The sequence below is a fragment of the Hemitrygon akajei genome, chromosome 4 (assembly GCF_048418815.1).
Source record: "Hemitrygon akajei chromosome 4, sHemAka1.3, whole genome shotgun sequence".
NCBI lineage: Eukaryota > Metazoa > Chordata > Chondrichthyes > Myliobatiformes > Dasyatidae > Hemitrygon > Hemitrygon akajei.
Genome location: NC_133127.1, coordinates 150,037,978 through 150,065,764, shown reverse-complemented (window position 1 = coordinate 150,065,764; position 27,787 = coordinate 150,037,978). Strand labels below are relative to the sequence as shown.

Below are 27,787 nucleotides of genomic sequence, written 5' to 3'. Positions count from 1 at the left end.
CCATAAGTGGCCTGCTCAACACACCTGTGATTCAAGGGTGAAGAAAATCAGTCTGAGTTCCTGCAAACCATCCTTCCATCGTTGTTGCTGGCGAAGTAGGTCAATGTTCATAAGAGCCACAACCTGCAAAATTACCAAAAGTCAAAACAACAAAATTGTTAATTTATATTTAAATTATCTGACCTATAAACTTTTTTTATAATTTCTAAAAAAGGCAGACAAAATACATGTGATGTGCTGAAACTTGAAAATGCAGCTAAATAGAAAGTATGAAGTACTGGTCAAAGGTTAGTAATCCAAAATATTAATTCTATTTCTCTCTCTTCAGACCTCCTGTATTTTCTGTCTAAAATAGAAAATACAATTCCACTTATTCAATAATACTTGAATAATAGGTGAGTCTTTCCAGAATGCCTCCAGAATCTATCACTGTCATCTTCATTATATGCCATGTCGTATGACTTATGTAATCATGGTCCCATAACCATGATTGTTCTTGGCAAATTTATATACAGAAGTGATTTTCCATTGCCTTCTTCTGGGTAGTTTCTTTACAAGATGATTGCCCACCCAGACATTATCAATACTTTTCAGAGATTGCCTGCCTGGCAGCAGTGGTCACGTAACCAAGACTCGTGACATACACCAGCTGCTCATGTGACCATCCATTGCATGCTCCCATGGCTTTACGTGACCCTGACCGGTGGGAGCTAATCAGGTGCTACACCTTGCCCAAGGGTGACCTGCAGGGCTAGCAGAGGGAAGAAGCGTCTTACACCTCCTTTGATAGAAATGTATCTCTACCCACCACCCAAATTTATACTACATGTAAGATAACAATTTGTGGACTCCAATTCTGGGAATTAAATCCAAGAGACAAGTAGATTAATCATTCAGGTTAACTACGGTACTAAAAATTGAAGCTAAAGGGTTCAATATATTCCTAAATATTAAGTGGCCAAGGCTCACAGCTTTGGACCTTTGGACCATTGCCTTTCTTTCCGATAGTTCTGGGATCAAACTTTCTTTGGAAGCCACTTCCCAGCTTATCACTGAGACACAATAGAGGAGCTCTTTTAATATATGTGCCCAGGTATGTTTCCAGAAAGTTTTAACAGGTGGTAAGGCATGATAGCAGGTTTGCATAAAGATATTCTCAATAATTAGCACTTCTATCATGCATTTAAAATACATGTGAGTAATTCTCATATAATTTCCCAGTTATCAAATGTAAGAAATATTGAAATGTATGAATCTGAGCACGTTTTTCAAGAACTTTATTTCATTTGGTCACAAAGTTAAATGTGTATCATTTACACAGAAATAAAATAAAGCTGAATGAGCAAACTGCTATGAAAACAATATTACAATAGTTTGCCATATTACATGTTGAAACGACTAAAAGGACATGGTTGTTCTTTGGCCTGCTGAATAGTCCAATATCTATGAGACATTTTCTTTTTCTGTACATAAATAATTTGGCATAATATTACAGTGAACAATATCAATGTTTGCAAATATTCCCAAAGAAGAGGAAAACAATAATATTAATTTAAATACTGACTTTTATAGTAGTAGAAGTATTTGAAATTATTAATTATAATTTTTCAACAGCATTGACTTAAGATGATTGAGAAGATATGAAACAAGTGGGTTTGATAGCATTAAAAAATTCTATATTTCATGTTCTTACCTTATCATGGAAATCAGTATGACACTTCCTCAACTTTCTGTTCTCTGTGGTAAGCCGCTCTGTTGCAGCGTGAAGTTTCTGAATATAGGCCTCCAGCTCTCTGGGGTTATCCCAAGTGATCTGTATTTTTTCACCAGTTTCTTTGGTTCCAGCTTTTGGGTTCTAATTAAAGATGATAAAATATTTGCACATATCACTAAATCCCAGACTATTTACTATGCAAGCAGAGAGTGGCTAGAGCTACTAAAAAAGACTTGGAAAACAGTGACTACCTAGTCAACAACTGACATTAGCCAAAGCTGTGTGCCAAATTCAGGTAGATTAACAGATATTAGGTTCATATAATATGTATCAAAAAAAATCTTTGCAATAAATATCTCAGCTCCTCACAGCTCTCTACATAGAAGCTCTCTGTCTCTAACCAAGCCTTCAGTACCTGATCATAGAATACACCTTAATGCATACAATATAGAAAGCAAGCACTGTGGTTCTCTGTGACCATGCCAGCCATTAAATACCATTCTGTACTAATTCCATTTTTCATAACTCAGCCCACAGCCATGGCACATCTAGTGTTCATCTAAATACTTCTTAAATGTTGTATCAACCTCCATCGCTCCCTCAAAAGGTGCTTTATAAATTTAAATGACTGTCTGATTGAAGAAATTCTTGTTCAATACTCAGTAATTCTCCTACCCCATACCTTAAACTAAAGGCATTTAATTATAAACAACTTTACAAAGGGATATCCCTATAAGACACAAGAATAGAATTAGGCCATTCAGTCCATCTAGTCTGCATCACCATTCGATCATAGCAGATCTAATTTCCTTCTCAACCCCATCATGCTGTCTTCTTTGATGCCCTTGCTAATCAAGATCCGAGAAACCATTGTTTTAAAGATACCTAATGACTTGGCCTCCACAGTTGTCTGTGGTAATGAACTCCACAGATTCACCACCCTCTGATGAAGACATTCCTTTGGATCTCTGTTCTAAAGTGGCATCTTTGTATTCTAAGGTTTTGCCCTCTGGTGCTAGAATCTCCCACTACTGGAAACATACTCTGCACATAGACTCTAGGTAGAGCCTTCAATATTTGATTGGTTTCAATGAGATTCCCCTCATTGTTCTAAACTTCCGTGGGTAAAGGCTCAGAGCCATCAAATGCTCCTCGTATATTAATCCTTCTATTCCTGGGATCATTCTTGTGAATTTCCTCTGGATCCTCTGCAATGCAGCTTATCTTTCTTCAGTTCAAGTCAAAAATATTTCACAATACTCCAAATGGAGAGAGACCAATATCTTATAAAGCTTCAGTATTGTATCCTTGCTTTTATATTCCAGTCCTCTGACAATAAATATAAACTTTGCATAGTCTTCCTTTCTACTGACAAAGACAGCAAGTTAGCCTCTAGGGAATCCCGCACTAGATCTCCGAAGTCCCTTTGCACCTCCAATCTCTGAATTGGCTCACCATTTAGAAAATAGACTACATTTTACTCCTTCTACCAAAGTGCATGACCATACACTTCACTACAATGTCTTTGCCCATTCTCCTAATCTATCCAAATCAGATCTGTCAGACAAGATTTCCCCTGAAGGAAATCATGCTGACTCTGGTCTATTTTATCATGAACCTCCAAGTACCTCAAAATGGACTCTAAAATTTTGCCAATCACCAAATACAGTCTACCTGGCCTAGAGTTTCCTGTCTTTCACCTTATCTGTAATATTCGAACTATTCCAGAATCCAGTGATTCTTGAAAAAACATAACTAATTTTTCCACAATACCTTCAGTTACCTCTTTCAGAACCCTGAAGTGCACCCCATCTAGTTCATTTGACTTATCCACCACCTTTGGCCCTTTCAACTTCCCAAGCACCTTCTCCTTAAGTGACTACATTCACCTCTGCCCTGGGACACTTAAATTTCTCGCAAACAGCTGGTGTCTTTCACAGTGAACACTGATGCACAATACTTATTCAGTTCAACCGCCATTTCTTTGTCTGCCTTTACTACCTCTGTTTGTGCCTTTACTACTTTCATCCTCTGTTATACTATTGGCTAGCTCACATTCCCATTTCATCTTTTTTCTCCCCAATGCTCTTTTGGTATCTTCTGTTAGTTTTTCAAAGCTTCCTAATAACTTTTGCAATATTGTATGCCTCAATTTTGCTCATATGCTCACTTTGACTTCCCCTATTAGCCACAGTTGCCTCATCTTCCCTTTAGAGTGCTCCTTCTTCTTCTTCCGGATGAACCGGTTCTGTGTCTTCTGAATTACACCCAGAAGCACCAGCCATTGCTGCTCTACAGTCATCTCTGCTAATTTCCCTTTCCAATCAATTTTTACCAGCTCTTCTCTCACATCTCTATAAAAAGCTTTACTCAACTGCAGTATCAATAAATATCATTTCAGTTTCTTCCTCTCAAGCTAAATTCTATATTAAGATCACTGCATTCTAAGGGTTCCCCTAATCAAATCTGCTTCATTACACAACACCCAATCCAAAATTCCCCATTCCCTATCAGGCTCGACCACAAGCTGCTCTAAAAAGCCATCCCATAGGCATTCTACAAATTCCTTTGCTTGAAGTTCCAATCTGATTTTCCCAATCTACCCGCATACCGAAATCCCTAGTGATGATCACAACATTGCCCTTTTCATTTCTTTTCTATCTCCTGTTATAATTTGTACCCAACATCCTGGCAACTGTTTGGAGGAGTACATATAAATCCCATCCAGGTCATTTTACCCTTCCAGTTTTTTAACTCGATCCACAAGGATACTACATCTTCTGGTCCTATATCCACTTATTTTCAAACCGATGAATTTTGTTTAGATTGTCACCTTGATGCAGCCTGGAATATTTATCTATGTTAACGTCACTAAGAAAATTGATATTATTTATGCTATTTATTAACATTGTTGAAATTCAACTTTTTCACTGACCACTGTAGCCATAAAGAAAACAGGCTGTCCTTGCAATATTGGTGAATATCAGCAGCAGGAATACAGGTAGTCCCCGAGTTACGAACGTCCGACTTACAGACAACTCGTACTTATGAACCGAGGAAGGAGAATGCCGTCCACCATTTTACGTCAGATCATGATGCAGTCCGCCATTTTAAGTCGGATCGCGACACCATACGCCATTTTAAGTTGTTGCCATTAACACTATGTTGAGTGCTTAACTTTGTATTTGGCTTAAATTTTTCTTAGTAAGATTCACCCTAACCCTGCCCCACCTCCCCCAGTTCCGGTTGGCTGGTGGCACAGTGAGATCAGCAAGTTCGATCCAGTGACAGACCGCTCCCGTGCCAGGTTGATGTCAATCCAGTGACTCCCATGGCATCTGCGCTGGGTTGATGTCGAGCTCGCAACTCAACCTCGTAAAAAAAACACTGCCACCTCCAGTTTAAATACCCACACAGAATATTGTGGAGGATCAAATACCCAAACCCAGCCCAGACCCCACTTGTCCCATTTAGCCTGTCTCAGTGCTGTGCTCCTTAGGACCCAGCCGCCGCCCGCAGTGTTTCTGTGCCATTGACGGGAAGCAATCACGATTGAAAATAAAGTGGAAAGAATAAAGCGTTTGGAAAGAGGCGAAACGCCATCGGTCATTGGAAAAGTGTTAGGCTATAGTCGGTCAACGATCGGAACAATTTTAAAGGATAACGGATAAAGTGAGAATAAAGGAGCATGTGAAACACCTTGCCCCGATGGAAGCTACAATTATTACTAAGCAACACAGTGGTTTAATTATTGGAATACATACGTTTCTTAAGTGTATTATATGCATAGAAAGGTTAAATATATACTGTATACTAAGACAAACGTTTGACGAACTGACGCTAAATAATACCGATGTACTTGTCCCGACTTACGTACAAATCCGACTTTAAGACGGACTCAGGAACGGAACTCGTACGTAACCCAGGGACTGTCTGTATATACAAAAAAAGACAAGTTTGATTTTGTAGCTTTACAGACAAAACTGCCTGCAAAGCTTTTCGGAATATCACACAATAAATCATTCACAATTCTACAAATCACATTTTGAAAACAGAGGCTGAAAAATATTAATATATAGCATGGAGCTATATTCTCCATTCAGTTCAGGGGTATTCACTTACATTCTTCATATCTAGCCTTTTGTCTTAACGTTAGTCATAACGAATGCAGCCCCGTTCATTGCAATGGAGGTTACCAAACTTCTGTAAATAAAGGACTGTCATGGAATCAGCCCATCCGGTCCATACCTACCATGATGCCTATCTGCATGCAGTGGCCACTGTTAAAAATAAGGTAGCCTCTGAGTGGATGTTCGTGGTGTTCTGCTGCTGTAGCCCATCCACTTCAAGGTTTGACATGTTGTGCATTCAGAGATGCTCTTCTTACACCACTGTTGTAAGCTGTGAGAGCAGTCCTGATGAAGGGCCTCGGCCCAAAATGTTAACTGTTTATTCACATCTATAGATGCTGCCTGACCTGCTGAGCTCCTCCAGCACATTGTGTGTACCGCTGTTGTAATGTGTGGTTATTTGAATTGTTCTCACCTTCTTGTCAGCTTGAAGCAATCTGGCCATTCTCCTCTGACCCCTCTCATTAACAATGCATTTTCACCCACAGAATTGCCACTCACTAGATGATTTTTGTTTTCTCTACCATTCTCTGTAAACTCCAGACACTGTTGTGTGTGAAAATCCCAAGAAATCAGCAGTTTCTGAGATAGTCAAACCAGCCCATCTGATACCAACAATCATTCTATTGTCAAAGTCACTTAAATCACACTTCTTCCCCATTCTGATATTTGGCCTGAACAAGTGAACCTCTTGACCATGTCTGCATGCTTTTACATGACTGGTGCCACATGATGGGCCGAGTAGATATTTGCAAGAATGAGAAGGTGTACAGGTATATCTAATAAAATGGCCACTGAGTGTATGCTAATCCCATTAGCCTGCATTAGGGCTATATCACTCTATGCCTTTACTGTCCAATTATTTCCAGAGTGATGGAAATCAAGTTTTTTATTAATTTATTTTAATTGATAATGATGTTAATAATTAAGTTTGAATGAATTCTTCTTCAATTCAATTTAATTAATTAAATATTTCACAACTCTTTCTAAGTATCATCAGAAAGAGCAGGAAAGTGGAAAAAATGTGACTGACAGTTCAAGGTGCCAAATGGCCATCAGGAAAGTCTGTTGGTTGGGCTGCACCTCTGCTATCTGTGACCCAGAATCCATTCAAGGACCGCTTCAACTCATCAAACAGTGAATCAGCAAGATGTTAGCACAATGAGACCAGCAGAATATTGACAACTAGACAGCCTCAGAAAGTAAATATGAACTTGCATGTCCTATCGTAGAAGAACACACGGCATGAAGAAGGCAGTTGATCCAGCCCAATGTTACAAGAAGCATTCATCAGAAGGCACTCCCAGAGAAACTATGTTCCCATCTGCACTATTTAACGAGGGCGCACTAAAATTTTCCCAACTTAGTGATGAGAATGAACTCTATGTTCTCATTTGCACTATTTAACAAGGGTGCACTGAAATTTTCCTAATTTAGTGATAAGAATGAACTATGGTAGCATCCTTTTGACTTGTATTTACCTGCTCTACTAAACTCCCTCAATTATACCAAATCCCACTACTTAATCATCTACTAACACAAACAATCTCACAACCCAAGCTGCAATCTCACCACTAACCCCACTCTATCCCCTACCTCCGCACCCACTCCAATCAAGATTCCACTCTCTGGGTACCACTCCACAATGATACTCATCTTCAGTCACCCACCTCCCAAAGTACAAAGTACATCACAGCGTACTTTAACCTCCACCTCAATCCACCGCCCCCTGCCACCATCCCTCTCTCTTCTTCCTATCTCTTCTCAAAAAGACAGGGTATCTTTTCTTTCGTAATTCAGCAGTGTTAGTCATTAAACCATTGGTTCATAAGCCAGTCCTCAGAGGACCAGAGGTGGAGAAGGTTAGCCACTTTAAATTCCTCGTTGTTACTATTTCAGAGGACCTCTCCTGGGCCCAGCAAAGAAGTTCAATTATGAAGAAATCGCCTCTACTTTCTTAGGAGTTTGTGAAGATTCAGCATGACATCTAAAAATTTAACAAACTTCTATAGATGTGTGAGCGTTGGCGCATGGCCTAGTGGGCAAGGCATCAGACCAGTAACCTGAAGGTCACTGGTTCGAGCCTCAGCTGAGGCAGCGTGTTTGTGTCCTTGAGCAAGGCACTTGACAACACATTGCTCTGCGACGTCACCGGTGCCAAGCTGCTTGGGTCCTAGTGCCCTTCCCTTGGACAACATCGGTGGCATGAAGAGGGGAAGGCCTGCAGCTTGGGCAACTGCCGGTCTCCCATACAACCCTGCCCAAAAAGTAGTAGATATGGCCCAGTCCATCATGGATAATGCTCTCCCCACCAGTGATGACATCTACACAAAGTGATGTCTCAGGAAAGCAGCATCCATCATCATAGACCCTCACCACCCAGGACATGCTCTCTTCTCACTGTTGCCATCAGGAACAAGGTACAGGAGCCTCAGGATTCACACCACCAGATTCAAGAACAGTTATTACCCTCAACCATCAGGCGATTGAACCAAAGGGGATAACTTCACTCACCCCATCATTGAAATGTTCTCACAATCTATAGACTCACTTTCAAGAACACTCCATCTCATATCATCATCATCATCATGTGCCATACTCTGCCAGAGCCTCAGCGACCACTTTCTTCCACTTCGATCTGTCGGCAGTCAAACCTCTTGTATCTCTGGTGGTGAGGCTGGTCCACTTCTTGATGTTGTTGATCCAGGTTGTCCTCTATCTGCCTTGGGAGTGACTTCCTTCTACTCTGCCTTCAAGCACAGTGCATTTCAGTATGTCATCAGTTCTTGAGCTGTGTCCAAAATAGCGAAGTTTCCTTTGGATAACGGTTTCCAGAAGTATTGGTTTCATGCCAATCTTTTCTAGGATGAAATTGTTGGATCTCCTTTCAATGTATGATATCCTGATGATCCATCTGTATGTCCACATCTCAAATACTGTCAACTTTTTTCATCAGCTGCTTTTAGGGTCCATGTTTCTCAGCCATATTGGGTTACTGGCCAGACGAGACTATTGAGGAGGCGTATCTTGGTGTCAGTGCTCACAGATCTATCTTTCCAGATATTCCAGAGTTTGCTAGTGCTTGTGCGTGCCATTGCTAGCCTTCGCCTTATTTCCTTGCTGCATTTGTTTCTGTCAATTAGTTCTGCACCATGGTATATAAAGGAGGAAACTTGTACGATCTTGTCGTTTTCGATGTAGATGTCAGCTTGAATTGCTCATATACTCATCTCATATACAGGCAGTCCCCGGGTTACGTACGAGTCCCATTCCTGAGTCTGTCTTTAAGTCGGATTTGTACATAAGTCGGAACAAGTACATCCAGTATTATTTAGCATCAGTTAGTCAAACGTTTGTCTTAGTATATAGTATATATTTTACCTTTCTATGCATATAAAACACTTAAGAAACATATGTAGTCCAATAATTAAACCACTGCGTTGCTTATTAATAATTGTAGCTTTCATCAGGTCAGGGCCTTTCACATGCTCCATTATTCTCACTTTATCCTTTAAAATTGTTCCGATCGTTGACCAACGGTGGCCTAACGCTTTTCCAATGACCGATAGTGTTTCACCTCTTTCCAAACGCTTTATTATTTCCACTTTATTTTCAATCGCGATCGCTTCCTGTAAATGGAACAGAAACACTGCGGGCGGCGGGTTCCGAGCTCCGCCGGCTCCCGAGGTCTGCTGGGTCCTAAGGACCACCACACTGAGACAGGCTAAATGGGACAAGTGAGGGCTGTGCTGGGGTTGGGTATTTGATCCTCCACAATATTCCGTGTGGGAACTTAAACTGGAGGTGGCAGTGTTTTGTTTTTTACGAGGTCGAGTTGCGAGCTCGACATCAACTCGGCACAGTTGGTACAGGAGTCACTGGATTGACATCAACCCGGCATGGGGGCGGTCTATCACTAGATTGAAGTCGGGAACCTCCATTCTCCAGCCCAGCGCTGATCTCACTGCGCCACCAGCCGACCAGAATGGGGGGGCGGGGTCAGGGTGAATCTTACTAAGAAAAATTTAAGCCAAATACAAAGTTAAACACTCAACACAGTGTCAACGGCAACAACTTAAAATGGCGGATGGCGACGCGATCTGACTTAAAATGGCAGACAGCGTTCTCCTTCCTTGGTTCGTAAGTACAAGTTGTCCATAAGTTGGACGTTCGTAACTCAGGGACTACCTGTACTCGGTATTTATTATTTATTTATTTATTTTTATTATTTCTTTCTTTTTGTATTTGCAGTTTGTTGTCTTTTACACATCAGTTAAATACCCAAGTTGGTATGGTCTTTCATTGATCCTATTATAGCAATTACTCTATTACGGATTTGCTGAGTATCCCCAGAAAGGAAATTAATTTCAGGGTTGTATATGGTGACATACCTGTACTTCGACAATAAATTTCCTTTGAAATTTGGTATAGTACATTTCTGGTATAGTACAGTACAGTACTCTGCAAAAGTCTTGGGCACATATACATATATACTAGGATAACTAAGACTTTTGCACAGAACTTGTATTTGTGAATGTGGATTGGAGAGCGAGTTTGTAAATCTGGCAGGAGCAAATGATGCTGGGAATATCGAGGGTGGAGTGGCACAGGAGGGGTGTGGGACAAGTGGCAGAGAAGGAGCGTAGAGGTGGACGGTGGTGCGGGTGCCAACACACTCAGCCCTGAGACACCAGGCAGGTCATTTGATTCCAAACCATTGGTTTATTCATTACTACAGAATGTCTCTCTGGTGCTTTCCACCCTGCTCACTTTCCCGTCCCCTTTTCCCAACTATGATATTCCTCTCCTTACCCTCTTCCCATTCTCGGTCCACAATAGAGACCCATATCAGAATCATTCACATAGGTCATGAAATTACTTTTTTTTGCATCAGTAGTAAAACACAGAATTACTCCAGTACTGTGCAAATCTCTGAAGCTCCCTAGCTCTATTGTGTGTGTGTGTGTGTGTGTGTGTGTGTGTGTGTGTGTGTGTGTGTGTGTGTGTGTGTGTGTGTTCCTAAGACTTTTGCAAGTACCTTATGTAACTAATGGATTAAATATTATGTGCTTATTTTCTCTCACCTTTATTATCTGTTCAAAGGATAAAGCTGAGTTTAGCATCATGGGTCTCTGGCTAGGAATCATCTGTTGATCAATAGTATTATAAAAGTGAGCAACCTGTAAAAGAAAATAAAGCATACTCAACATTAAAATTTGGATTCTCACTCTAATTTTTAATTATCTAGAAAGCAGTTAAAAGAGAAAGGAGAAAAAAGGAAAACATAATCAGGGTGTCTGTAAAAGGGAATCGAACAAGAAAATGAAGTACTAACTTGTTTGAGAATAACTGCTTGTCTGTAAAACTTCTGAGCAGTATTTGCTGTTTGTTGGATTTTTTTAGGAATGACAAAACCCAAAGTAGAAAGCTGGCGTACTTCCCTCAACAAAGAAACAAGGCGATCCGAGTAATGTATTTTCAACTTCCCATCAGAGTGATCCAACTCTATAATTCGACCATGGGCTTGTAAACTATTACAATTGACATAAAAATGGCAATGGTTACATATTGTATGTATGTGTATATATATTTCATAAACTGAAGCTAAATTCTTACTATTTGTACAAATTATAAAAGTTGAAAACTGGTATTTTTAAAGCCATATATGACTAATGCAGAAAAGAAAACTTGTAGACTTATTACTAACTTTATACAAATTCTCTTGGAACAGAGGAAGCTGAAGGAGTGGCATGATGAAGGTATACAAAATTATCAGGAGTGTAGTTAGGATAGATAATGGGTAACTTTTCTACAAAATAGGGGTACCTAAAATTAGACAGCATAGGTTTACAAAATGGTTAAGAAATTATGATGAGACGCAAGAAGAATTTTTTTTCAACTGGAGGGCAGCTGGATCTGGAAGACATCGCCTGAGTGTTTATTGCTGTCTTATCTTAGCTCTAATTGAAGAATTTTAGGCCTATGACATTAACTGTTTCTCTTTTCACAGATGCTGCTTGACCTGCTGAGATTTTCAAGCATTTTCTGTTTATATTTCTACTTCTGTGCTTTTTGACACAATGACTCTATGACTCTAAAACACATAAGCATTGACTAATAATGGTAAATTTATAATCAATGGAATTAATCTCTTTCCAATGTAAAACTTAATCAACCTTTATAATTCTTCTAATTGCTGTTGCCTTTATACCATAGAGAGCTTAAACTCAGCAGGAAGTTATTTTAACATATTCTATATCCTCTGGAACTGCTAATCATGATCAGAAAAACATGGAAAATAACTACAGGGATGCAAACCACACACATAACCTGACTACATTAAGTGCTTCCTCTTACATTCCATGTGATTTTTTTTAAATTTCTTATCAGAAGAACAATCCTCTGTCTACACAATAAAACTGGAAGCCAGACAACTTGCAAAAACTAACTTTGACTTTGGAATGGCTTGTCATTGTCAGCAAGGAGAAAAAGGCATTATTTTATTATTCTATTCAGTAATTTGTTGACATGCAACACAGTAATACCTGATACCAGATGTGGGATCTGATATAGACGATTGTATTTCCCTTGACCAGTCATCAAACTGTTCCTGTTCATAGGTCCTTAACTGGTCCAAAAGTTCATTACAATTGCGCCAAAATGATTGAAATCCTGACAAGTCATGCAGCAAAGTTTCAGCAACCTTTACAGTATCTGCAGCCTAAAATAAAAGAACACGTTTAATGTTTACCATATAGCTTGCCCTACCTCTTTCCCCACTTAAAGTAATCTAATCTAACATTTTGTAAAGCATAATGTAAACATTCATTGCCTAAATGCTTACCTTTAGTTCCAGCTGTCTAACCCAAACAATATTATTGACAACCTCAGGGAGATTCTTGCCTGAAAGAGGGCCTGAAGGTTCTCCAGGAATACCACATCGCCGACTCTCAAAATCAGCGTGGATGCCTAATTCAAACAGTACCATCAATGAAGACACCAATTTCCTATTCAATTACTATTTCATGTGTTTGTATTTCAGAAATGTTTGTGCTTCCCTTACCTTTGATGTACTCTGCAAGTTTTGCCAACAACATTTCACGCTCTGAAAGTAGTTCCTTGCTGATACTTGGCCTTTTGACTAATTCTTGGTATTTCTGAAATGCCTGCAGAAGCTTGAAGGAAAATAAGCTACATGATACATCAGTCCACTAATAAAAATGCTCACTGCAGAAAGCTTCTTATGTGCAAGAGAAAGAAGAAAGAAGGCAGAATTATAAGTTATTTAAAAGTGCATGATTGTGAGATTTGATAGAAAAGGAAAGTGCTGGGAGTTCACAAGATTGTTTTAAGAATATTTATTGTTTAATGAGAGTAGCTTATAAACCTCTAAATTTTGGAAAAGAAACAGGATAAAATCATTTTTTAGATTAGAAGTTTAAGTGTGAAATAAAATTTATTTTATGAAAAAATGTCAACTGTTCCACTCGTATTTCCCCAGAATGGTGCTGACAAGTTTGCATACATGAGTGCAAGAGCCAAACATGTTAAAACTTGCCAGATGTGTGGCAAATTTCCACCTCTTAAAGTGAAAAACACGCTTGAAGAATAAAATTAATCAATTAGTCTTAGTATGGTAACTATAAAACCACAAAGATAAGAGACAAAAGAAGTTAGATACCAACTGAAATATAGTTGATACAGAAAGGGCAGAATAAGAGAAACAAATGGGGATAAGAGGTTAAGTTAGACTCTCTTGCTAACATTAGGTTAGATAGATAAATAAAAGTAAGAGATTAAAGAAAAACAATCAGGACTAGTGTCCTTTGATGATGTAAATTATTAGAAAACAAATTGTTTTTTAACCACTTTCTGATTCACATTAATTTGAATTAATTAGTAAATGTTCCACTATTTTACCTGTTGGGGATTATCTTTAACTTCCACAATATAGACTTTCAGTTTGTTTGCGACCTTCTGTTCTGATGGAGCAATTAAGCGTTCAAACTGTGTTACAGCAGCTTTCCAAAGTGGCTGCAAAATTGAATAACTATAAATTATATGGATAATGAAAATAATACTTAGCATGTATAAATTAAGAGGTGAATTATAACAAACCTCAGTATAAGGATTATACTGAACTGGATTCAGTCCAACAAAGGGCTCAAATACTTGGGCATTGTGAAGCAATTGCTGCTCTCCAGCTGGTAACAACCGCATAATCTTCTCATGGACATTTCGATTAATTTGTATCTACATAAAAAACAAAATAACATGTTTATAGTGAAATTAGTTTTCTTTTGGTTTGCCAATTAGATTTTTATAAGCTTTGTTTGAGTAGAGGATTAGTTTGAATCTAGCCCAGAATACTTAAAACTACAAGTTATAATAAGCAACCACACCCCATTGGTTGCAAGTTTCCTCAATGTGGCAAAACTATTCTGGTAGGTATTTTGCCATCCTGAACTCTTATTCCTTTATGCTTTCACTTCATTAATGTTAACACTAAATGATAAAACATTCTTCGCCTCAGTTACAATTTCTTAAAGGGTAAAAATATCAGCTACTAAATTTAAAAATAAGAACTGTATTACAATAATAAACAATAGGATTTCAGCCAAAATAAGATGAAGGAAAAGTAGGTAAAAGGTCAATGAACTGTGTACAAGCAGTCCCCAGGTTACATACGAGTTCCATTCCTGAGTCCGTCATTAAGTCGGATTTGTACATAAGTCGGAACAAGTACATCCGGTATTATTTAGCGTCAGTTAGTCAAACGTTTGTCTTAGTATATAGTACACATTTTACCTTTCTATGCATATAAAACACATAAGAAACATATGTATTCCAATAATTAAACCACTGCATTGCTTAGTAATAATTGTAGCTTTCATCGGGGCAGGGCCCTTCACATGCTCCATTATTCTCACTTCATCCTTTAAAATTGTTCTGATCGTTGACCGACTATAGCCTAACGCTTTTCCAATGACCGATGGCATTTCACCTCTTTCCAAACGCTTTCTTATTTCCACTTTATTTTCAATTGCGATCACTTCCCATCAATGAAACAGAAACACTGCGGGTGGCGGGTCCCAACCTCCACTGGCTCCCAAAGTCCGCTGGGCGCTAAGGACCACCGCACTGAAAGTCGGTGTTCGAAAGTCCTCCGCACTGAGACAGGTTAAATGGGACAGTGGGGGCTGTGCTGGGTTTGGGTACTGTATTTGATCCTCCACAATATTCCACGTGGAAACTTAAACTGGAGGTGGCAGTGTTTTTTTTAATGAGGTTGAGTTACAAGCTCGACATCAACCCAGCACGGATGGTACGGGAGTCACTGGATCGACATCAACCCGGCACAGGAGCAGTCTGTCACTGGATCGAACTCAGGAACCTCCGTTCTCCAGCCCGGCCCTGTTCTCACTGCACCGCCAGCCAACCAGAACGGTGGGGGGGAGGGGGGAGGGGTGAATCTTGCTAAGAAAAATTTAAGCCAAATACAAAGTTACACACTCAACATGGTGTCAATGGCAACAACTTAAAATGGCGGACGGCATCGCGATCCGACTTAAAATGGCAGACGGCGTTCTCCTTCCTCAGTTCATAAATGAGAGTTGCCCATAAGTCGGACGTTCATAACTCGGGGACCACTTGTAAATAAATCTAATTAGACCCATTTACTTGCATGGTATGCTAACTTTTAAACTGACAGGGTAAAATAGCATTTATTTTTCTTAATTCATTGATCATTTAGGATAAATTTACATAAGAGTATAACAAGGAACAATTAAACTGTGGCATTCAATATTGAATGCCTTAATTCATGTATATCGTTATTACAAATTTTCCGTAACACATTTTCTGTGCTCAGACAGTGATGAGGAGGCACGTAGGAGTGAGATAGATCTGGCTAAGTGGTGTTGCAACAACAACTTTGCATTCATTGTCAGTAAGGTCAATCATGGACTTTAGGAAGGGGAAATTTTTGTTGATGGATCAGCAGTGAAAGGGTAAGCAGCTTCAAGTTCCTGAGTGTCAACACCTCTGAAGACCTATCCTGGGCCCAAATATTGATGCAATCACAAAGAAAGGATCTTAGTAGCTTATACTTCACTAGGAGCTTGAGGAAATTTGGTATGTCACCAAAGATTCTGACAAATTTCTACATATGTACCATGGAGAGCATTTTGACTGGTTGCATTGGTGTTGAGACACCAATGCACAGATCAGAAAAAGCTGCAGAATGTTGAATAGTCAGCCAACTCCACCATGGGCACTAGCTACCACAACATCAAGGATATACTCAAGAGGTGATGATTCAAGAAGACAGCATCCATCATGAACAACTTTTACTTTTTACAACATGCCCTCTTCTCCTTACCATCATCAATGAGGTACGGGAGCCTGAAGATAACACTCAAAGTTATAGGATCAGCTTCTCCTTCTCTACCATCAGATGTTTAAATGAACCGTAAAGCCATGAACACCACCTCACTTTTTGCTCTCATTTTGCACTATTTTTAATATATTGTTCTTGTAATATATAGTAATTTTTATGCATTGCACTGTACTGCTGCCACAAAACAACAATTTACATAACATGTCAGTGATAATAAACCTGATTCTGATACTAAAAGCACCCCCAGGGTGACATTTTGCTCTTGGAATAGCAGACCCAACTGGTGGATGCTTCTTTTACAATAAAGTAATCAATATGCATCTCTCCATTTTCTAAACAAGCTACCCCTTTTTTAAAGCCATTCCAAACCAAAAAGACCATTATGAAAATATAAACTGAAATCTCTCCTAAGGAAAAGACCTTTTCAACTTCTCTTCCAAAGAAGCATATTGACTTAGAAGCTGTAGTGTATTACCATAAATGCTGCTGGGTCTAAGATCTAAAGGATCAGGTTTATTATCATTTACATAGGTCATAAAATTTGTTATTTTGAGGAGGCAGTACAGTGCAATGCATAAAATATACTATAAATTACAATATTAAATATAAATACATACATATATATCATATTGTAATTTTTAAGTAGTGCAAAAGTGAGCAAAAATGGTGAGGTAGTGTTCATGGGTTCATTATCCATTCAAAAATATGACAGCAGAGGGGAATAAGTTGTTCCTAAAATATTGAATGTGTGTCTTCTGGCTTCTGTATCCCTCTCTGATGGTAGTAATGAGAAGAGGGCATCTCCTAGGAGATAGGAGTCCTTAATGATGGGTGCCACTTTTCTTTTTAGGTATCACCATTTGAAGATACCCTTGATGGTGAGGAGGCTAATACCCATGTTGGAGCTGGCTAAGTTTGCAACCCTCGATACCAGACAGTGGTGATACCACCAGTCAGAATGCTTTCCACACTATAGCTAGAGAAATTTGCTCGTCTTTGGTGACATACCAAATCTTCTTCAATTCCTAATAAAATATAGACAATAATGTGCTTTCTTCAGAATAACATCAATATGTTGGGCCCAAGATAGATCTTCTGAGAATTAGAAATTTCTCATCGTTTCTACTGCCAACCCCTCAATGAGGACTGGTGTGTGTTCCCTTGACTTCCCTTTTCTGCAGTCCACAATCAATTCCTTGGTCTCACTGACATTGAGTGCAAGGTTGTTGTTGGACTGCAGAGCAAAAATACCAGTTGCTGGAAACCATTCAGGGTTGGGACGGAATTGTTCAATAAGCCATTGATGCTAAAGTCAAGAGGGCTCAGTGGAGGACAGATTTATGCTCATAGGGTCAGAGCTCAAGGGTGCGGTGGAGATCAGAACCTTGGGTGACCAGTGAGTTGCAGGGGTGTAAACACTGAGCCGGGGAAATTAGAGGGAGCCATTGCAGGGCATGATCAGTTCTGTGGATTGAGGACCCAAAGAGTATGATATAAAGCAGAGAGTATGGGATTTAATTCAGTGAATACCAACCAGTCCAATTCAGCATTCACAAATCCGGTTGCACCAGAAATAACCAACAGTGATTCTCACATCTATATGAACCAAATTTTCTGCAATAGTCCAAACAGAATATGATTGACTTTTCATATTACAGGTTAGCAGATGGTGTGCTATCCAAATGGACTTCGTGTGAAAATAACTTATTCCACTACTTCGCATGATTTCAATATGGCCTAATGGAGTTCTGTAAAGCCTTTGATAATCTAAATTGTAGACTCTGGAGAGTGAGATTATTTGTAATCTGATGAGAACTGGTTAAATGGATATATGATTGCCTTGATGGAATGAAGCAAAGGGTGAAAGTGGAAATTGCTTCACAGACTGGAAGTCTGTGACAAGTTGTGTGCCTCAGGGGTTGGTGCTGGGTCCATGACTGCACGTCATCTATTTAACAATATGGATAAAAATGTGCAAGGCATGTTGGTTCGTAAGTTTGCAGGTAACTCTGAAATAGGTGGTATAGTGGACTGTGAAGATTATCAAAAATTACAGGAGATGGAAAAGTGAGTTGGACCTGTCGGGACTTTCTGTGGAGACTGAGATCACAGAGACAGTTGCTTGTGGAGTTCAAGCGCCAAAATTAAAATGCGAGCGAGGGCTGTTGGGACTTTTTGCAGAGACTGAAATTCTTTCGGTTAATAGGCACTTGACAAGAGCCTATAATAAAAAGTTAGAATTAAGTGGAGTGACCATTGTTGGAGTGGGATAGAGTTAAGAGTGGGGAACTGAGGCATTGGTTCAAAAGGCTTCAGCTAGGAGAGGCAGAGGTTAGATTGAGGTTTCTGTCAGGTTTCTCTTTCTTTGGCTATTAGTGCCTAGCTAGATTAGTGAGAATGGATTCCAGGTCAGTGGTATGCTCTTCATGTCCAATGTGGGAGATCTGGTAGACCTCCAGTCTCCTTGATAACTACATCTGTGTGAAGTGCATCCAGCTGCAGCATCTTACAGCCCTTGCTAAAGAACTGGAGCTGGAGATGGATGAACTTCAGCTCATTCAGGAAAATGAGGAGGAGACAGATGAGAGCTACAGAGAGATAATCACATTTCAGTTGCAGGAGGCAGGTAGTGGGTGACTATCAGGAGAGGGAAAGAGAATAGGCAGAAAGTGCAGAGTACACCTGTTGCCATTCCCTTCAATAGCAAGTACACTGCTTTGGATACTGTTGGGGGAGGGGTGAACCTACCAGGGAAAAGCCACAGTGACCAGTTCTCTGCCACTGAGTCTGGAAGGAAAGGAGAAGAAGAAGAGAGTGGTGGTGATAAGGGATTCAGTAGCTAGGAGAATACACAAAAGATTTTGTGGATGTGAAGGAGATTCCCAGGTATGTTGCCTCCCAGGTGCCAGGGTCAAGAATGACTCATAGTGGGTTCACAGTGTTCTAAAAGGGGAGGGGGAGGAGCCAGAAGTCATGGTACATATTGGCACCAATGACATAGGTAGGGAAAAGGGATAATGAACTGAAGAGAGAATATAAGGAGCAAGGAAGCAAACTGAAAAGCAGGACCTCAAGGGTGGTAATCCCTGGATTGCTGCCTGTGCCACATAGCAGTGAGGTAAAAATAGGATGCTTTGGCAAATGAATTTGTGGCTGAATAATTGGTGTAGGGAGCAGGATTTCAGATTTGTGGATCATTTGTCAATCTGCGGAAGGTCTGACCTGTACAAAAGGGACTAGTTACACCTGAACTCAAGCAGGACTAATACCCTGGTGGGCGGGCTTGCTTGAGCCATTGATGAGGGTTTAAACTAGTTTGGAAGGGGAATGGAAACTAGAGTGATAGGTCAGAGGGTGAAGGTACATGCACCATGTAGAGACCAGTTTAACCCCCAAAGGACATCAACAGAACTGACAGCTGTTACTTACTCATAGAACAACCAAATTTTACTTGCCTTGTTCCCCGAAAACCCATGCTATTTATAGGATAAACACATATTCTTTATCCTAAGATCTGCTATCTTCTGCAGTGTAATACCCCCAATCTGATACCCCCACCAGGAGTAATCCTAAACAAATCTCCTGTAGACACTTTTTCTTCAGGTTGTCCATGCATTTCCTCATACCCTCCTATTGAACAGCATCAAAAGATTAAATAGGAATATTCCTTTGTGGCTAGAACACTGCTGCCTGAATTATTCTATCTCCCTTTCAAAGTTGGCTGCAGACATCACTTCTAGTACACAAAATGCAGACAGCATGTGAACTCCCATTATAGCAACAGAACATGCTGTGTTGAAAATTCATTGCCTTACGTAATTGGACAATAGTTTTCTGTAAACCCTGCAATGAACATTTTGATCTTTTATGAGATTTTCCACAAACAATGCAAGAGCAATGCAAAGTGTTTTTTTAACAGATTTAAAACATGGTAAACCAAGTTCTACACCTACATTTGCAGTGTTACATTGTGATTGCTAATTTAAACATTATGCATAGTGGTTCCCTCTAATCATAATAATGTGCAAGAGTAATAGCAAAGTAATACCATTTTCAAAAACAACTAAGAGAGATTTATTACTGTACCTCTTCAAATCTTTTGGCAAGTTTATCCAACAACTCTGGATAATATTTCTCACTTTTCCATTGATGAGGAGTATATCGGCGCCAAAGCTGTCCAGTCAGGTGATCACATGCTGACACCCACTGTTCACAGATGATAATGCCAGAGTTGAGGTTTTCTTTCACAATGTGAAAAGCATCGCCCCATAAGTTTAACTGCATTAGAGCTTTCTGTACAAATCTACCCAAAGTATTTCCTGAAGAAAAGAAAATAATGTAATATTATTATCCCAAACAACACAACAACTGCCACCAACAGGTGCAGAGGGTGCATGGAAACATTACCGCCTGCATCTTCTCTGCCAACCCACATGCCAATGAACCTTGAACAATACACCCAAAATGTAGGAGGTACCCAGCAAGTATCTGGCAGCATCTATGGAGGGGAATAAATTTGGACAAGTACCTTCATCAGGACTGGAAATAAAGGGGGCAGAAACCAGAATAAGAAGGTGGGGCAAGGGGGGAAGGAGTGGTAGGTGAGAAAAGGTGAAGCAGAAGGTGGACGGGTGGGGTAGAGGGATGAATTAAGAAACAGGAGAGGATAGGTATAAGAGGTAAGGGGCTAAAGAAGAAAGAATCTAATAGAAGAGGACAGTGGACCATGGAAGAAAAGAAAGACGGGGGGGAAATGAGCAGCTGATGAGAAGAGAAGGGGGGAGAGGGTAAATAGAAAGGGGAGGGAAATTACCAGAAGTTAGAAAAATCAATGCTCATTCCATTAGGTTGGAAGCTACCCAGATGAATATAAGATTTTGCTCTTACAACCTGAGCTTAAATTTATCTTGGCAGTAAAAGAGGCATGGACAGACATATCAAAATGAGAAGAGCAAGTCAAATCGAAATGGATAGCCATTGGAAGACCCTGCCTTCTGCGGCGGACAGAGCAAAGATGATCAACAAAGAGGTTCCACAGTCTGCATCGGGTCTCACCCATGTAGAAGAGGTTGTGTTGGGAGCACTGGATACAAAAGATAACTCTGACAGTCTTACCTGGAAGGAGTGTTTGGGGCCCTCAAAATTGGTGAGGGAGGAGGTGTAGCATTTCCTACACTTGCAGGGAAATGTACCAAGAGGAAGATCAGTGGAGAGGAGCGAGTAAACAAGGAAGTCATGTAGAAAGTGGAGCGGGAAGAGGCAAAGATGTGCTTAGTGGTTGGATCCCGTTGGAAATGCTGGAAGTTATGGAGAATGATATGCTGGATACAGAGGTTCATAGGGTGGTAGATGAAGACAAACGGAACCCTAACCTTGTTAGGAGGGCAGGAGGATGGGGTGAGGGCAAATTTGTAGGAAATGGAGTAGAGACTGGGGTTCCTATAGCTAAAGAGATCTGGGTTCATTCCTGACCTCTGATGCTCTTTGTGGCTAAAATGCATATCCACCAAATGCTCTGGATTCCTCCCACATCGCAAAGACATATGGGTTGATAAGTTAATTGGTCACTGTATATTTCCTCGTGTGTGCAAGTGACAAAATCATGGGCTGAGTTTATGTACAGGTTCAGTGTAAATGGCTGCTTGATAGTCAGCACAGATTCAGAGGGTCAAATAACATGTTTCCATGCAGTATGACTCTTTGCCTCTCTGCCTCAAAATGTTAAAAGGCTCTAAAAGTAATCCGGGAAATTATAGGCCGGTAAATTTGACGTCGGTAGTAGGTAAATTATTGGAAGGAGTACTAAGAGATAGGATCTACAAGTATTTGGATAGACAGGGGCTTATTAGGGAGAGTCAACACGGCTTTGTGCATGGTAGGTCATGTTTAACAAATCTATTTGTTTTTCGAGGAGGTTACAAGGAAAGTGGATGAAGGGAAGGCAATGGATGTTGTCTACATGGACTTCAGTAAGGCCTTTGACAAGGTCTCACATGGGAGGTTAGTTAGGAAGATTCAGTCGCTGGGTATACATGGTGAGGTAGTAAATTGGATTGGGCATTGGCTCAATGGGAGAAGCCAGAGAGTGGTAGTGGAGGATTGCTACTCTGAGTGGAGGCCTGTGACTAGTGGTGTGCCAGAGGGATCAGTGCTGGGTCCATTGTTATTTGTCATCTATATCAATGATCTGGATGATAATGTGGTAAATTGGATCAGCAAATTTGCTGATGATAGAAAGATTGGAGGTGTAGTGGATAGTGAGGAAGGTTTTCAAAGCTTGCAGAGGGATTTGGACCAGCTGGGAAAATGGGCTGAAAAATGGCAGATGGAGTTTAATACAGACAAGTGTGAGGTATTGCACTTTGGAAGGAAAAACCAAGGTAGAATATACAAGGTAAATGGGAGGGCAGTAGAACAGAGGGATCTAGGAATATGGATACAAAATTCCCAAAAAATGGTGTCACAGGTAGATAGGGTAGTAAAGAGAGCTTTTGGTACATTGGCCTTTATAAATCAAAGTATTGAGTATAAGAGTTGGAATGTTATAGTGAAGTTGTATAAGGCATTAGTGAGGCCGAGTTTGGAGTATTGTGTGCAGTTTTGGTCACCAAATTACAGGAAGGATATTAATAAGGTTGAAAGAGTGCAGAGAAGGTTTACAAGGATGTTGCCGGGATTTGAGAAACTGAGTTACAGAGAAAGGTTGAATAGGTTAGGACTTTATTCCCTGGAGCGTAAAAGAATGAGGGGAGACTTGATAGAGGTATATAAAATTATGATGGGTATAGATAGAATGAATGCAAGCAGGCTTTTTCCACTAATGCTAGGAGAAATAAAAACCAGAGGACATGGGTTAAGGGTGAAGGGGGAAAAGTTTAAAGGGAACATTAGGGGGGACTTCTTCACACAGTGAGTGATGGGAGTGTAGAATGAGCTGCCAGATGAAGTGGTAAATGCAGGCTTACTTTTAACATTTAAGAAAAACTTGGACAGGTACATGGATGAGAGGTGTATGGAGGGATATGGGTCAGGTGCAGGTCAGTGGGACTAGGTAGAAAAATGGTTCGGCACAGCCAAGAAGGGCCAAAAGGCTTGTTTCTGTGCTATAATGTCCTATAGTTCTATGGTTAGAAATCAGAAATAAAAACATAAAGTGCCAGAAATATTCAGCAAGTCAGGCAACATTAATGAAGAGAGAAATGTTAATGTTTCAGTTCAATAACCTTCCATTTGAAACTGAAAAGAGTTTAAGGTTTTCAGAGCAGAGAAGGTATAGGTGAAATGCTGCACATAATAACAGAATGTCACTGGAAGGATGAAAAGCAGGAATGACAAAAGTAATGGTGGTGTCATCTTAAAGAGATTAGTAAAACTCAAGAATAAACAAAAAGCATACCTGGATGAAGTGTCAATAGGAACAGACAAAGGAACTGGAAAACGGGGGAACTTTCCAGGCCACTCTTAAACATTACATCTGAAGTATTACATCTTATGTGTTTTTTAAGCAAAGCATCAAGCAGTGTAAAATGTAATTTCTGTAGAAACTGAAAACTTATTTTCAACAGACAGTCTGTGCAGCAACTAGATCTCAGGAACACACAAAAATGACTAAAAATCTTCATTTCAATAGATGACATCAAGTAAGTGTCAGAATAACCTGGTTATGTAAGAATGTTCATCATTTAAAATTTTCTTCAGGACTCAAATCACATATTTTTAAATCTTACTTCAACATTCGACCCCTCCTTCTAAAATTAGAAATTACTTTTAAAACAAAATTACAACATTACAGATATTTTCAATCATATTTTAGGATGTAATAAGTTTTGAAATATAAAAGCACATAACTATTCCACACTATAGCAATTATTTCATCAAGCTATATTAAAATGAAGATGGAAGGAGATATTAGGAACAAGCAAGTTCTTACCATTTATCTGAATATAAATGGGAAATTTTATCAAAACTTCTAACTCGTAGATATGAATAGGATTTCTTACTACAAATAAAAATTAACATCCAAACATAGATACAGTTCTATAAACTGTGTGTTTTAGCAAACTGCTACTCTTTCTGCACAGTACCTATAACATCTAGAAGATGGCACATGCGTGACTCTGGATAAAAATCGTGCTCAGTTTGCCTCCATACGTCATCTACAGTATCACGAGTAGTCTCAACCAAATCCACTACATCAGCCAAAGAAAGTGCATCCAAATTGTTGTACTGTTAAGAAAACAAAATAAAGACATTTAAGGAAATTTTAAAAAAAGAAATTTTAAAAATAGTTTGAGATTTTAAGGGTCAATAGAATTACTAAATCAGTGTCCAGAGAAGAGAGCTGCTTATGGGAAGAAATTTGTTGATCAGAAAACAGCTCATGGAATTCAGCACAATTTGGAAAATTCAGCTGGAAATAGACCAGGGTTGGGAGGTAGAGGGTGACAGGTAAGGTTTTGTTATAAATGGGAGCCTGTGACCTGTGGTATGCAACAGGAATCAGTACTGAGATCCTTGCTATTTCTATATATTAATGATCTGAATGCAAATGTAAGAGACATGATTCATAAATTTGCAATTGATACAAAAATGACTGCATTGGTGCTGCTTCATGCACTCATACGGAGCTTGTCAATTTATTCAACTGTGCCTCCAACTTCCACCCTGTCCTTAAATTCACTTGGTCCATTTCTGGCACCTCTTACCCCTTTCTTGACCTCTTGGTTTCCATCTCTGGTGACAAACTATATATCGATATCCTTAATAAACTTACTGATTCCCACAACTATTTTGACTATACCTCTTCCCACCCTGTTTCCTATAAAAATGCCTTTCCCTTTTCTCAAGTCTTTTGCATCCACCACATCTGTTCCCAGGTTGAGGTTTTCCTTTCCAGAACAACAAGAGATGTCATCCTTCTTCAAAGAACAGGGAACCACTGATGCTGCCTTCACTCACATCTCTTTCATTTCCAGGGCATCTACCCACATGCCATCCACCTGCCACCTTAACTGGGATAGAGTTCCATTTATCTTCAACAGCAACCCATGAGCCTCTGCATCCAGTGGTTCATTCTCCACAACTTCCATCATTTTCAACGGATCCTACCACTAACCACATCTTTACCTCCCCATCACTCTCTGCTTTCTGCAAGGATTGCTCTCTCCATTATTCCTTTGTCCATTTGTCTCTCCCCACTAATCTTCCTCCTGGCACTTACCCCTGCAAGCGTAAGAAGTACTATAGCTGCCTATTCACCTCCTCCCTCACCTCCATTCAGGGCTTCCAGGTGAGGTAACCTTCACCTGCGAATCCGTTGGGGTTGTCTGCTGTTTCCAGTGCTCTCGATGCAACTTCCTCTACATTGGTGAGACCTGATGTAGATTTGAAGACTGCTTTGTCAAGCACCTTTGCTCCATCTGCAGAAAGCAGAATTTCCCAGTAGCCAACCAATTCCAATCCCCATTCCCATTCCAACATATTGGTCCATGGTCTCCTCTACTGCCATGATGAGACCAATCTCAGGCTGGAGGTGCACACCTCATATTCTGTCTTGGTAGTGTTATGACACACACCTAATCACACCAGCTTCTGGGGGTTTAGACATTATAACTCTCTGGAGTAAGGATAGCTAGCACAGTACCTTTAAAGATTCAGGATCATTCCACTAACTGGCAATCGTATTTTGGCACCAAATATTGAGCACTCAAAACACACCTGAACGGAGCATCAGTACTCAATTGTAAGCCCTACTAGTGATATTGTCTAGTGTTTGTACTGTGCTCAGTTCTTGATCCAGTTTGATACCATGTCTCAGTCCTAGGCTCGGAATCTCCAGCATTTGGGTCCAAACCACCCTCATCAAGGGCTCTCGTCACAATATGATTGAGCCAGTATGGACCGTGAGAGCTATCAGAGTCTTTCGCCCGTCATGACCAGCCACAGCTAAAATATTTCCAGACAGAGCCTAGAGACACACAACTTCCAGGTGGCCATTGGTCAACTTTTGCAAAGCAGAAGCCGGAGTCACTCCAGAGAGCCAGCCTGTCCCGCCATGTAGCTCGTACATCTTTCAACCCCAGAGTGATCAGGGCTCTTGCTGTAGCTTCCTCATTCAATGCTCATTAGTGTTCAAACTCCAGTTGACCCAGTTCCCTATGGAGCGTGGAAAGTTCACCTTCAGAATCTCTCTTCAGATTGGAAGGGCTCTGGCCTGGGCCACCGTACATTGGGAAAGAAGGCTGAAGCTTTGCTCAGATTCAGAGGAATTCAGAACCAAAGTGAGGAAGGTGTTCCATCACTCTGTTGGAGGCAGCCAAGGCTCTGATGAAGATTTGAGAGGATGGACGGTCAGCAAATGACTTTGCTATCGAGTTTCAGACCTTGGCCCAAGAGAGTGGCTGGAACAGAGAGACATTGACAACTCTATACCGTGACAAACCCCAAGACAAACTGAAGAATGTCTTTGCCTTGGGAAAGCCGCAAAGGCCTGAGGTTCTGATCAACAAATCCAACTATCTCAATAATCATCCGGCAGAACATAAATGGGACTACATCAAGAGGTTGAACAGGGCTAGCCCAAGCCCAGCCTCAACACATAGTCCTTCCATTCCCTGATCTTGGACCATGACCAGCCATCTCTTGCTCAGGATCCTGTCGAGCCCATGCAAATCAGCCATATAAGAATCTCAGTCGATACAACGTTCCGGGGTTGGAGTTGAAGTTGGTCTATTACTGCAGGGGTGCAGGTCACATAAAGGCCGAAGTCCAAAGTTGCAGCTGTCAGGGGAACTGTTAAGACGGTCTGGTGTTGGGAAGACTGTGATGGTAGAAGCCACTACTCCTAACCTCGTGGATATTGGTATCACACTGGGGGGTTGAGATATCCTGGGGTATGAGAGGTGAATGTTTTTTTGGACTTTGGGGCAGCTGGAAATTTCCTGTACTTGGGGACCAGCGGTTGGCTCAACACGGAAGTTGAACCAGCCCATGCCCACAACTGTCTCGGACAATCATCCGCTTGTTTCCAGGCAATCCGGCAGCAGATGCTGATGAGGATAGAGGATCATGTGAAGGATGTTAGCTTCTATATCACTGAGTTTCCTCACATACTCCTAATACCTTGGACACCCTCAGCTGACCCAGCACAACCCTTCTCTTAACTGGAAGGAAGGGAGAATCATTGGCATTGTCCTGTCACTGCAAGAGGGTATGCTTTCGGCCTGGTGTTCCAAACCCCAGACTCTCCTGAGACCAGTATGCAATGAGGGGGCTGAATTCTGTTCAGGGTAACCTGGAGCCTTCAGGAAACCCAGTCCAGCCTTCAAGTGCAGACAAGCCGGCTGCAGCCAATAGGCTCACGCAAGTCCCAACCATGTTCAGTCAGGGTGTGTTAGGTCTAGTTTTGGAAGGTGTGAGAAGATTCATCAGAAACTTGTCTGAAATAAACTGTTTCAGCTATGAGGGGAAAACTAGAGAGGTTGGATTTGTTTTCTTTGCAGCAGAGAGGGCTCATGGTAACCTGAATGAGGTATATCAAATTAT

The 27,787-nt window shown here is 40.5% G+C and overlaps 1 protein-coding gene across 1 annotated transcript in view; it reads right to left on the bottom strand.

Annotated features, from left to right (window-relative positions):
* The window catches only part of dync2h1 (dynein cytoplasmic 2 heavy chain 1), a 440,753-nt gene that overhangs the window by 392,045 nt on the left and 20,921 nt on the right, over positions 1-27,787 (bottom strand). Inside the window, exons 7-17 of the mRNA XM_073043598.1 lie at positions 24,328-24,469; positions 20,330-20,562; positions 13,963-14,097; positions 13,765-13,878; positions 12,908-13,019; positions 12,689-12,813; positions 12,390-12,565; positions 11,180-11,375; positions 10,929-11,024; positions 1,694-1,855; positions 25-123 (exon numbers count right to left, since the gene is read on the bottom strand). Coding sequence (XP_072899699.1) covers positions 25-123; positions 1,694-1,855; positions 10,929-11,024; positions 11,180-11,375; positions 12,390-12,565; positions 12,689-12,813; positions 12,908-13,019; positions 13,765-13,878; positions 13,963-14,097; positions 20,330-20,562; positions 24,328-24,469 — 1,590 coding nt within the window. The remainder of the gene's footprint in view (positions 1-24; positions 124-1,693; positions 1,856-10,928; positions 11,025-11,179; positions 11,376-12,389; positions 12,566-12,688; positions 12,814-12,907; positions 13,020-13,764; positions 13,879-13,962; positions 14,098-20,329; positions 20,563-24,327; positions 24,470-27,787) is intronic.